We start from the raw sequence: 13,190 nt of genomic DNA, 5'->3' as shown, positions 1-13,190 counted from the left end.
GCTTGCTCTTGAGGTCTAAGTAAGTTTTCTTTAAAAATCAGCCAGCTCTCCTCTTTCTACTGGCAGCCTCCCTGGGAGTTCTGACTAGCACTTGCCTAAACAAGCTGAAGCTCCATCTCCTGACATTCAGAGTCCTAACTGCTGTTCAGCTTTTAACCTTCCTCCATACCTGAACTCAGTTATCTTGCAGTCACTACAAGGCAAGCTGCTGTCTGTGGCTGCACTCATCACCGTTTTTTTCCTCTTTATGAATAGCAGATCAGGTGGAGAATTTGCTTCTTTAGCATTTGCATTGGGAAATTGTCAGCCAGTACAGTTTAGAAACTTCCTAGATCGCTTGCACAGTGCATTGTCCTCCTAGTAGAAGTCATGAAGACCAAGATCTGATTGGGAGACTTCTGCTAGTTTGTTATAGAAAGCTGCAGGCACCTTGTATCTTGTTGGATAGCCTGTAACATGAACCCCCACCATTTACTCATTTCCTAGCTCATCTTGACTTAGAGGCTCTCAACAGATGCAAGTCTGGTTTCATACTGGAACTTGGTGCAGCCAATAAGCTCCGTTTCACAAAATGACTCTCCATCTTCTTCTTCCCTGCCTGTCCTTCCCAAATATCTTATACCCATCCATGGCAGGGCTTCAGTCACATGCGCTACTCCGCTGAGACTCTGTGGTTCCAATCACATCATGGTCCTGTGACTTTGCATAACTTTCTCATACTTCTTGTTTGTTGCCTTAGGCTCTGTGGGTAGTGCACAGACACACCAGGTTAGCCTTGGAGTGCGAAAGTGAAAGTTTACCTTGTAGCCTTCTCTGTTGCCTACCATCCCCACCCCACCCCCTTCTCCTTTTGCAGCATTTCCTCCCTTAACTCTGAGCCTGTGTCCTTGTCCCCTGATGATTCTAGTTTAAAGCAATGGCTTATGGCTTATGAGTTAAGTTACCATACCAATATGGAAGCCATTGAAGCATATGGACAACTTTTTTCCTGAGTGAACTCTTCAGAAGGGAGAAGAGTATATTCTGAGGTAGTTCTGTGGACAGGATTGTAGATACCCTCTGTGTTTTTTTGATATTTTAACTTAAATTACCCTTTAGACCTGTAGTCTGTCTTTCCTTTGGAGGATATTTATCTGATCTATCTTTACAATAGCTCTACCATAGCCTGGAAATTCAAGATAGGATTCAGGATAGGTTCTTGATTATCTGAATAGATATAAAGGTGTTAGAGGTGCAAGTGAAATGTCTAACTAGGTATTTCAAACTATCTTGGGCCTTCTGAGTAACACAAATAAGAAGAGTTTTCTAGAGCATTCTAGAGATAATCCTTTCAAATCATTAAGACAGAGCAGCATCATAACCCGGAAATACAGTGTTTATTGATATAATCCTTAATGTCACAGTGATGGAAGACTTACCTTTCCCACAGTTTAGAGATACCTATCTGCATAGGAGAATGACCAGATAGATGGAGTTTTCAATATAAAAGTATAGTCTGAAAGTCTGCAGTCTTGCAACCTGAATGTTTTTCAGTTTTGTTGTACGGTCCAAAATCTGTTCTCACGGAGAGGTCCAGACAGAACATAACTGCAGTAAACCTTCCCACGTTAGAGAGGCAAGCTGAGCTGTTTTCATGCCTCTCTTTCCATGGAAGCTTCAGTAAATAACTTTCAGCAGCTCTTAAAGGTCAACAGACCCATCTTACTTTGAAAGAGGAAATTTCAAACCATATAGTCTTTTTTGATCATCAAATACTATTGTTATTTCTGTCTTGATAGAAGAGAACCAAGTTTGACTGTGTCTGGTGATTGTAATTAACAGTGGAGTAGTCTCATGTGTATGGGTTTTTTTTCAGAAAGGTGGTGAAGTATATCAAAGTCTTTTTTTTCTTTTTTTCCTGTTTCTATGCAAAGACTTTCCCTAAAAGTAAGTGGCTTCTAAAATAAGTTTTAAATGTTGGAAAAGCTTCTCTGATAGTAGATTAACAACTTTATTAAACATACCAAATGATTTGTTACATCTCTTGCCATCACCAAGATGGGTTTGATGTTCTACTAGCTGTGCCTATCTTGTGCCCTCCTTTCCTCACTGATTCAAGGAGTGATTTATTTTGACTCTGAGAGGGGAGATCCTTGGACGAATTTAGAGGCTACGCAGCTCTGACTGTCCCATAGTTTTGTCTGTTTGTCCCATAGTTAACTAATTAAACTTTCCCTTGTAGAATATTGCGTTAAAAAAAAAAAGAAAGAAAAGCTGAAGTTTAAAATTTATTTAGATACCTCGTTGATCAGCATTTTAAAAGTATACTAGGAAGACTCTTTCTACTGAGCTATATGTGTTTAGATGTGCACAAGATAAGTACTTTCTGTGTGTATGTGTTAGACACATACTGATACATATACATACATATATATATATGTATACATCCTGAAGCTTGTATATGTATTTTTTCAGCTGAATACCAAGATTTGAAAACATATATGAACCAGATGTCTCTGTATTGGAAAATGTAGCATTGTGTAGTATGTTACGCTTGCCAGCAAATTAGCACATGTCATATAAATACTCTTTATCAGTTGTAGTAAATCATTTTATGTGAGTTTAACTTTTATTAGGGCTCATCCAAAGTGTCACAGTACAACCAGGAAGTATGGGTCCTCATTTTGTTGGTGCATGTGATAAAGTTTTTTACTTTCACCTTCTTTCTGTTAATCTGTAATCTACAATGAAACAAGTAAAACCATATAATTTTGTTAATGTATACCATAAGTGTTAAAAGTTTGTTTTTCTTTAATTAATTTCCTGCAGTGATGAATTAAGTATATCTGTAATTCAATTTTGTTTTAAAATTCTCTATTTTCCCTCCCCTTTTCACACAATACTTTGACTCCATCCTGTTCTCTGAAACTTAAAAGTGATAGTCTTTAGAAAATGTTCTCCTATATGTCTCTTTTACTGAGAGTAACACAGGAAGATTATACCTGTCATACATGAAAATACTGGTTGTTGATCCCCTCCTGCTGAGAGTATCACAGATCATTATTCTTGAGTGCTAGAATTTCTGTGTATGTTTGACTTCTGTGTTGCTGTCAGTAAATCGCATATACCTTTTGAAAAACAAATCCTAATGGCAGCATAACTTTACATGAGAAAAAGCAGTTGTTGTTTTAGATTACTTCAATATTGATTTACAGTTTTCTTCTTTTTCCTTCATGGTGTAAGATGACTTCGTGCTTTGACCTAGCTGCACAAAGACTTGGTCCAAATCTGTGTGTTTGTAGGGGTAGGGAAAGCATCTGTGTAGAACATTATTCCTAAGATTCCTAGATCTTTATGATGTTTCATCTGTATATGTTTAACTCATAGACCTCTCTTCCACTGGAGTTTCAAATCTTCATTAATTATTTGTCTCTTTCCTGGACCCCCATGGCTTGTATGGGTGCCCTCCTCTCTCAGAAAAGGTCCAAAGAGGGCACATAAATATATTGAGACTGAGGACTTTGGTTCCTTTCCACAGATTGATTTATATTTTAAATAATTTTTTAATTTACAGATTTTATATTTAGCAATACTTAGTATTTCTACAAACATTGCTAAACTTGAAAGCTTTTGGGAGCCAATCATCTGGCTTTAAACAAATTCGTTAATTCTTTCTCCTGTGGTGTAGTTCTTCTGAACAATAATTGTTCCAAGTTTTTTCTGGTTAGGATCAAAAGCCATAGCTCAGATTCTTTTGTCTGTTTGGAAAACAAAAAACTTAGGAAAGCCAAGTGTAGATTATCTTTACAAGGCAGATCAATGAGTCCTGTTTCAAGGTAGTCAGAAGAGATCAGTGTCATCTCGTCATAGACTTCAAGAAATTCTGTGACATGAATGGAGCAGAGATCTCAAGGGTGGGTAAAGAAACTCTCCTCAAAGAATTTCAAACATGGCTTTCTAAAAGCTCCGGGGAGTGTGGTCTGAAGAAGGCTGGTAGGGGATTCTAATTGCGTACAGGAAAAAAAAAACAAAAAACCCCACTTTCTGGTATTGATACCAAGCCACTGGTAATCCTTTTGAAGGATTTTTGTGCCAGTGTTCTCAGTCTCCATTGCTAAAATTTCCAGAATAAAAGAAGGTTCACTATAGAGCTTGTCAGCTTAAAAATGAAATTTTGGGGAATTCTGAATGTTGATAAATGTTTGTACCATATTTTTACAAATATCCTATTCTTTATCAATCCTTCAAAATTTGCATCAGATTAGAAAAACTGAATCCAAAGAGGAGATGTTGCTTCTACTGGACTGGAGGCTTACAAAATAAATGAATAAATAAAAACAATTCCCTCATTTATCAGAGGTTTTAGTAGACGAGGAGCTCTGTCTTACTTTCTCATCTGTATTGAAATAAAGTTATGCTTAAGCCCAATTTCTTGATGTCAGGTTAGAAAAGATTTAGAATAACCCAAACTCTTATGTTACTTACTTCAGTGGCTTTTAGCTGAATTTCCATATGGCCATTATTTATGATTGTGTTAGACTTTGATTTCATCATCATAGTAGCTGCTATGACTTTTTTCACACCCTCTAAATTAATATTCTCTGACTAATGGAATTTCTAACATAACAGATGATTCTTAACCCTGTGGTTCTCATCAGTATTGTCATCACCCACCAATAATCTGTTCAGTTTCTCCTGGCAGAGGTAATGTGTCATCTCCATTTTTCAGCACACTGTAGAAACCAGGATTATGAGATGTCAGATGTTGCAGCTGAAGAGATCAGTTGACAATAGCATGTCCCACAGATCTCCTGAGTTATAAAGAAGTTTGAACAGAACATGATTATTTTGGTTCTCCTTGAAGTCATCCAGGAAATGCTTACTCTAAGACTTCTATTTCAGACTTTTAGCCCTAAAACCTTTGTTTCTATCTCTGATTTCTGACTTAATATGTTAATAATCTTTAGATCTTTAATCAACTTCACCCAGACCCAGTATCTCTATACTTAATAGCTTTAATGCTTTCTGCTTCAATAATATGGAAGAATCATGCTCCAGAAATGCCCTCTTTTTTTGATTAATGGGAAGAAAGGATCTTTTCTGTCAATGAACAGGGAAGTTGTAATCTTCAGTGATGTTAATTGCTGCCATTCATTGCAATATATTCTTTTCTAGACCATCTTCTTTCTCTAAAAAATCTGAGTTGCATGAAATAAATGTAGATGCAGTTTAACATGTATATGCAGTATCTACATACCATATTGTGTTTAAAGTACTTAGTTTTTTTTACAGAGTTTATAATAGGTATTGCTGTCAATTAAAGAGCTTCTTCCATCATGGTTTTGTTCATATTATCAAAAGATACTTCTGTTTCAATATTTCTATCATATGTTCAGAGTGGGATCTTTTTATGATGGGTCATTTCTCATTTCTCAATAAGATAAATGAATGACTTGATACCAGGACTATGTTATATACTATTTCAGAGGGAAAAGATCACTTGATTCTCGCTTCCTCATGAGCATTATATCAGAATTTCATTAATTAGTGTTAATAGTGTTTGTTCCAAAGCTCATATGACATGACATGTTCCTAATTTGTCTAGAGGCATTTTTTTTGCTAGTCTTCTGGACTGCTCATAGTATCAAAGAAGGAAAAATATGGTAATTAGTTTGAAGATGAGCAAGAAAAATTTAGGAGAATATTACACTTTGGCTAGCTTATCAAGTTCCATCTGTGCTGATTGTAACCACTCAAATGGTGCTGGTTGCTGCTTGTAAGTAATGCTGCTGCTTGTAGGGCTTCTATTTTTTCATCAGTACATGTTTTCACTGAGCGTTATGTCTTAGGCAGTATCTGTTCCAAATATTTGGCGTTGGGACAGTGGTGCTGCCCCTTCGCCCGTGACTCTGATACCTGCTTGTGACACTGTCATCTTAGGGGCCGGAGCATGCACCCCAGCATGCTACAGGCGAGAAGGCTTTTCAAATTACTGCATGTTACTGTGCCTCTCCAGGCCTGTGCATCTGAAATAAACTGTTACCTTTGAATATGCTGGAGGTTGCAATTAAGAGTCAGGATATTTTGTTTAAAGCAAGTGCAGCTGAGCAGATTCATGACACTTTTTGCTGAGGAATGTCTTGTTTTTATCTATTTACTTCACAGTCATACAAATACAAAACTTAAGCCATTTTAAGATAAAGTGCAGATAAAAAGTTTTAATCACGGTATCCAAAGCAAACAATACAATTAAAAAAGCCTATGAAAGACCTGGATGAAGAAATGCCAAAAAAAACCCAAAAACAACAACAACAAAAAAAAAAACTCTTTAATTTTGACATGGCTAGTTGAAATGAGCAATCTCTAACTCTTATCCAGCTAGTGCACTAATGTAAGAAAACGAAAATGATGATCAGTATTTTTGGAGGGGTGATTTTGTATAAGTTTTACAGTCTGTTCCTCTTCTCTATTACCTTGTTCTGTGTATGTACCTGAGTTTTGATTGGTGAAGGCGCTAAAGGATGTCTTCTGTTGCTCCTCGCACTTTGCATCTCTGGTGGGTGACAGAAGTAAAGATAGTTTGGATACTTAGGGGACCGGGGATACCTGATGAAGGGAGCTGCTGATAAACTAAAGAATTACGCTTTATGATGTTTGCCTATGGTTGAACATGTGCAGCTACTACATCTTTAAAATAATCTTTCACCTAAAAATTTTCATGTATTTTCATTTTCAAAAGTTACTTTTTATTTATTTATTTTTTTATTTATTTTTATTTTTTTTAGAGTTGTAATGGAGATTCTCAGTTGTGTTAGCAAAGAGAGGTTATGGAAATCCTAACTACATATGTCTTAAGAACATACTTAACTTTAAGCATAGGTCCTAATAACTCTTAAGTGCTCTATTGGACTGAGGCATGAGTGCTTCTGTTTCGGTGATGAAATTCTTTGTGTCCTAAGTTTAATGTATTGATCACCCAACATCTAAAGAAAATAGTTGTAAAATACTGGTTTACCAACACTACAGCAGCAAAATGTTTAAAGTTTAGATATAAAAAGGATATAGAAAAGTCCTGTCAGTATAGAACATAGCATTTGTTGGTCTGGATTAGACCTCCTACCCTGTAAGAGTATTAGGGAATACTCGTGCAAAAATGAACTAAGTGCAGTAATTTAACAAATTACAGGAAGTCTGTGATATCAGAAGAGTTCTGTGATTACAGTTTCTTGCATCTCTATGCCAGTGCCAAAAACCTTATAGCTTGAGGATTAAAATAAAACAAAAACAAAAAACCATTTATCCTAAGGGTTGAACTGTACTTTCATAGCACCAGTGTTTTCGGCTCCATTTCAGAGTCCCTATATCCAGAGGACAGCACTGTGCCCCACTTACTGGGCTTGTTTGGCAGGATTTATGGTCTTATGGGACTGATTTTACCAGAATTACCAGAAATCCACCACACGTCCACTCTGCTAGAGCTGTCTAGCTTAGAGAGGGCAGCCACCGGTCCCTCTAATGAAAAGAGCCAGTCACTGAGCTTTGAAGTCTGCATGTCAGATTTGAAAGGGAAAGTTAATTGTAATTTTTACTAAAGCTATGAAGTTAGTGTATTGAATGTAATGTTTTAAACCAGATTAAAAAAACACCTACACAGGGTTTAATGTATGTATATTATCAGGTTCCACTGATTTGTGGTAACCTTCTGAGCATTTTTAAGATAAACATGAGTGCAGACTTGGCTTGTTAGGTGACATTTGTTAAAATGCTTGTTTTTCCTACAGGTTTCAAGATTGCCATATGATAGGTGTACCAGTTTTTCATAGGAGTGCTCTTAGTTCTTTGGATTATTGATGAGAGAAATTGTAAAATAGTGTTTCAGCGGAAGGCACATTGCGGTTGCAGCAGTTCTGTTTACTTTTTCGGTCCATTTACTGTTGAATTTGTAGTTCTCGTTTCAGTTTAAGTGAAGTAATAATAAATGGAGAAGGGAGTTTATCTCCACCCAGAATGTTGTAATACAATAATAGCAAAATAACTTGGGTTCCATTTTCTTATTAACGAAGGTAAAATCTGCTGTCTGCGATTAATCATTTGAAAGCATCAGCAATGCAGCACCTTGTTCGGTTTGATACCAGTTTACTGGATTTTAAATTCTCATTGTTGTTATGGGTTTATTTATACTTACCGTGATGATAATCCTAATTTTCATGATAAGATTGAAGTATTAAATGTTTGCTCTTATTTCTGTTATCACTTTTGAAGGGGTGATGTAGAAAGAGAAGCAGCCATTTTGAGCTTTTGTACAGTTTTTGTGAACTTTTTAAAGAAGTGCTTACAGCAGTATTCTTTAGTTGTGAGCAAGGCCGAAGAAAATAAAATAATGTGCGCAAGTAATTTTCAAATTGTCTGAAGTAATGAATGGCTCCGATTGGGCTACAGCTCCCCAATATGCACTTTCTCAGAACCTGTTCCTTGCCTAAGCTGCAGGGTGTGATTGTTGCATTTTACAATGCTGTGAGAATTATAAGATAAAAATACTGCATGCTATAAAGCAGTGTTTGTCTAACCTGTTCTGCTGAAGTCAGTGCTGCTGGACTGAGCAATCTATCTCAGCCCAGCAGAACTAGCTTTGGGTAACGAGTAGATAAGGAATTATATAGTACCTTGTAATTATTTACTTTAAAATAATAGCCTTTTATGTTTGATGCATGAAGTAGGTAGCTGTTAACAATAGTAGGCTATGTACAATCAATAATATTTAGATCCTGATCTAAGCTATATACTTTTTTTTTTTTTCCCTCTCCTTCAGTTTGTAAGACTTGTATTGTTCAGCACTTCGAAGACAGCAATGACTGTCCCAGGTGTGGCAACCAAGTTCATGAGACCAATCCGCTAGAAATGTTACGGTAAGATGTCATTAAACAACATTTGCTGAAATGTATGGAAGAAAAAAAATTTAAAACTCTTAATATCCTTATTCTGAAAGTGAATTCCTTTTTTTTTTTTTTTTTTTTTTTTTTGTTTTGTTTTGTTTATTTGTAAAATTATATATCAACTGCTATTGCCTGTAGATTTTGCCAGTTTTTAGTCACCAAGTAAGTAGTAAAGTGAGATTTTTAGATATAGTAAAGCAAAAAAAGATAAGGGAAAGACTCAGTGAGACTGGCTGTATTTTATGAATAAAAACCTCTAAACAAAGAAACAAACCAGACACCTCTTATTCTTTACATGAAGTGAATTACTGTAGTTCATCTTCCAGATGATTTAGGAGATTCTATACTGCATGTAACTTTTTTCTTAGAGCTATATAGAAAATTAGTCATAAAAATAACTGTTTTTCAAGGGATAGGCTTACCAATCTAAATTGACATCTGCTGTCAGATTGATCACAAGGCAGTCACGATAAACAGTTTTGACACTGAAAGTGTGCTTTCTTGATTATGTGCATTTTTTTTATATCACAGTAACTTACACAACATTGTTTAAATGATTATTTTCATTGAAGTTCTGGATTCTCTGTTGATGATGTAACGTTGAAACAAAAATGAGAGCTATCTTAAAAGCATAGTACAGAGAAATCAAGAAATGTCGTTATAGGTGGAAGAAATGGAAGAAATTCTGACAATTTATGAACAGTTCTTCTTTCCCTGCCTCTTCACTCCCCACCCCCAAAAGTTTTAGCTACTTCTTGGAGTATTCTTACTGGCAGCCTGCAGGATGAAAAGCCTTGCATAAGTGTTCTTCCTCTGCCTGCTGCAGAGATTTCTGACAAAGGTGTGCCCCATATCCTGAATAAATTAAAGTGGGATAGGTAATCAAAATTGAATAGTTCTCTTATACTGCTGGCTTATGTAAGTCTTAAAGCCAATCAGTATTGTCATCTAAATCAAGTGATTACCTATGGAGATAAACTTACTCTAGTAAATCCCTGCTAGTACAGTTACCTGGAATAGGGAAACTCTTCTAAAATAGCTGTTATCTAAATGGATCCCTGCAGCTCTACAAGAGCGTTCCAGGATGTACAAGTTGCGTGTTACTGAATGATCAACAGTTGGAAAGGATGCACGAGCCATACTAGAAATTAAAGACACCTTAAACATAGGCAGAAGGCTAACAAGAAACAAGGAGACAGTAGGTTATCCGTGTAGGACTACAAATACAGACTGTGACAGGTTCTGAAAAGGGGAACAAAGCAAGTTTATGCTGATATCCTCTTCCAGTATAAGCCTGTAATTCATAAGGTATGCTTAAGAGGAGAATTTGTAAAATTTTCTTGTATTAAATGAAGTAGGTCCGAATGGAAATCGGTTGGATCTCTGTTCAGTGTTTGCTTTTCTCTCAATATTTGGTAACCAGAACAAATTGTTTAAAATATTGTTGAAGGACTTTAAAGGGATTTAAAGCATTCCAGTTGATGGTAGTTATATTAAACTGCTGTGGTCTTACTATGCATGTCATCTTTTTTAAGTAACAGAAAGTGCCTCAGATGAGCAGTGATACCTACATGGCACTAACTGCTGGGCAGCAATATTGAGAAAATGCCAGCTGCTGAGGACACCATAGCTTAATGTCCTTGTTAGTTTAAACTTTCTATTTCCTGAGCTCATGAGCAATCGTGGAAGTGATCACAGGCACCATGTGGTGATACATTGTGATCCTCTGCCCTAGATTTACTTACCTGGTTTGTCTCTATTGGACTGCAAAATAATGATGTATTAGCTGTAATTATTGGTGATTACTGGAAGTAAGGGATTTCTGAAAGGAATTTTTTAGGATTAAAATTACGTGAGAAAAATGAGTGCTGTTTAATGTATTCATTAGGGAACGGATGCTGGTTTGATTAAACCACCCACAAACAAATGCTTGCTTGTTCTGTTGAAGGGACTTTTTTTTAACTCTTCACCTGTTTTCTTAGAGTGGGATAATTGAGTCTTAGGATATTTTTGTAGGCTTAACTTTTCGTGTCTTCCAGGACCACAGATGAGATAATAAAAAGAAATTTATGTCTGCCTGTCTAATGTTATTTGTACAAAGTTTGTCAACATTTTGTGAACCTTGGGAATTCCTAATCTTAAGGTATATTTTTATGTTGGTGAAAAATGATATTTTTTTAGGAGCAATTTCACCTATTACTAAGCTACTTGTCTTGAAGTGTTGCAGTTTCTTGTTGTGTAGTTGAAAAGTGTTGTAAAAACTTACAGTTTTGTCCTTCCGTATGGGACTGTACAACCTAATATGATCCAAGTAATTTTAGAAGATATTTTCCTCAGTTGATCTGTCAGGTAGTTTTTTGCATACCTAGTATTTGAATTAATCAAATAACAAACTCAACTGGCCACGCATCGCGAGAGAGTGAGAGAGCATACGTGCAAGGATGAACATGTGCTTACAAGAGCTGACTATTTGTTCATTTTTATTTTTTGTGGAAACCAGTCTCTTAGCTGAAAAGAGGATTTGAATCAGTGAGCTCTGTAGAAATCAAAGCAGTAAAAAGTAAACTAGCTATTTTCTTGGTCACTGTGTGCCCAGTGAAACCAGCTAAAATTAACTGGATGCTACCCAGGCAAGGCTATCCTAAGTGTCTGATTCAAATTCCTGAAAACATAATGCAATCTTAATGACTGTCCTCAAGGAACGACTGCTTGCTTCTCATAGCTATCTTTCATCTCCTATACAGGCTTAAAAAAAAAGGGAGAAAAATAAGTGCCACTGTTCTGCTCTGAGGTTTGTTTTGTAGTACTACTGTAAATTTAGAGGAAATTTTCTTATGTCCGTCTGAGAATAAATATTCAAGTCTAGAATTTACTAGGGTCAGTATTACTTCCTAATTTCCTTGTGTTTGCTACAGCTTGCTACAGCGTGCTTTACATTTTAGATATGTGTGTGCAAAGAAATTCCTGGGAGATTGGCATTCTTCAGTTGTATATCAAGAGGATAGTTGAAAGAGCTTAAATTTAGTGGCTCTAAGAGTGTGATTAGTGTAAATCTTTAAAACTGTCAGGGTAGGGCTAAATAGGTTTATGTAGATATTTACAATAGGTATTCTTCTGATCTCCTATCACTGTCCGAGGTACTGTGTGTGCCATAGCGTAAGACTCTGTACAGAGTGCATAATGCACTGAAAAGCTGAAGACAAAGCATTTAAGAAATACTACTTTTATTCTGACAGGACCATTTCAGAAGAGCTGAAAATGCATTTTCTGAAACGTCTACAAGAAGTTTAGTAGAATAATAAGATACTTTAAACAGGAAATGATAGAAGGGTGAGAAAAGTTAAGACCATAAGCCAGAAATGCAGGAAGAGCTATTTTCTCTGGGATATTTCCTGAAACCCCATGCAGGGGTGAAAGGGGTTTGTTTTGCCAAGAAACTGCATATAACTAGTAATTAGTTGGCTGTATTTTATAAAACATTTTTTAAATTTACTGAATTAATAATCAGAAGAGCATATGACCACAGTAATGAAATTATGTTTTTTGGATGTTGCCTGCATAACTTAATGTGCATATTGTACTGTGTGACTTCAGAGAGCTCAGTCCCATTAGTGCTTGAGAATGCAATAATTTTTTGAGACATGGCATTGAACATTGTAAATAGTATTTTTAAGGAAAGATCTTTGAGATATAGGTACTTCATAAACTCAATTCTGAATAACTTCATAAATATCTGAGTTTTTTTAGAAATGTCTTTCAGCTGGCAGTATTTAGAATGTGTTGAAACTATAATTGCAACTCTGACATTTAATGTCCGTCTCTAAAATGAAAATTCAATTTTTACAGTAAGTACTGAATTCTAGAAATCACTGTAATGATTTAACAGAATTGTATGTGCACGAATATTCAGTAGGTTTCTGGTTATACCACGAAGGCCAAGTTCTTTTTTCTTGTGAGCATGCTGCTTTGGATGCTGGTTTTCCTGAGTGATAATTTTATTTGCTTTACTTCAGTTAATTACCTATTATAAGAGAGTTGCTTTGATCTTGTAATTCATTCAGTATTATAGAATTGGGAGTGGGATGGACCTATGAAAAGCAGAGATTAATGCCAGGTTCAATGTATTCTTTTTTGGAGGTTGGAAAATGGGGAGATTGGAGAGACTTGATGCTCATGTTTCAGCTTTGACAGGAAGTATACTAAATGATCAAGACCAACTTTGGAGTTAATATCACATAGTTTCATTTTGGAAAGAGTATGATGCGAGTCACAGAAATG

General features: G+C 35.9%; 1 protein-coding gene across 6 annotated transcripts in view; it reads left to right on the top strand.

The window, feature by feature from the left end:
* PCGF5 (polycomb group ring finger 5) overlaps window positions 1-13,190 on the top strand; it is a 78,049-nt gene that overhangs the window by 39,382 nt on the left and 25,477 nt on the right. For all 6 annotated transcript variants that reach the window (XM_062579607.1, XM_062579604.1, XM_062579606.1 and 3 more), the window contains one exon: window positions 8,789-8,885. In XM_062579607.1, the coding sequence (XP_062435591.1) occupies window positions 8,789-8,885 (97 nt within the window). The remainder of the gene's footprint in view (window positions 1-8,788; window positions 8,886-13,190) is intronic.

Source organism: Rhea pennata, chromosome 7, assembly GCF_028389875.1.
Source record: "Rhea pennata isolate bPtePen1 chromosome 7, bPtePen1.pri, whole genome shotgun sequence".
Taxonomy (NCBI): Eukaryota; Metazoa; Chordata; class Aves; order Rheiformes; family Rheidae; genus Rhea; species Rhea pennata.
This window is presented reverse-complemented; position numbering and strand designations above follow the sequence as displayed.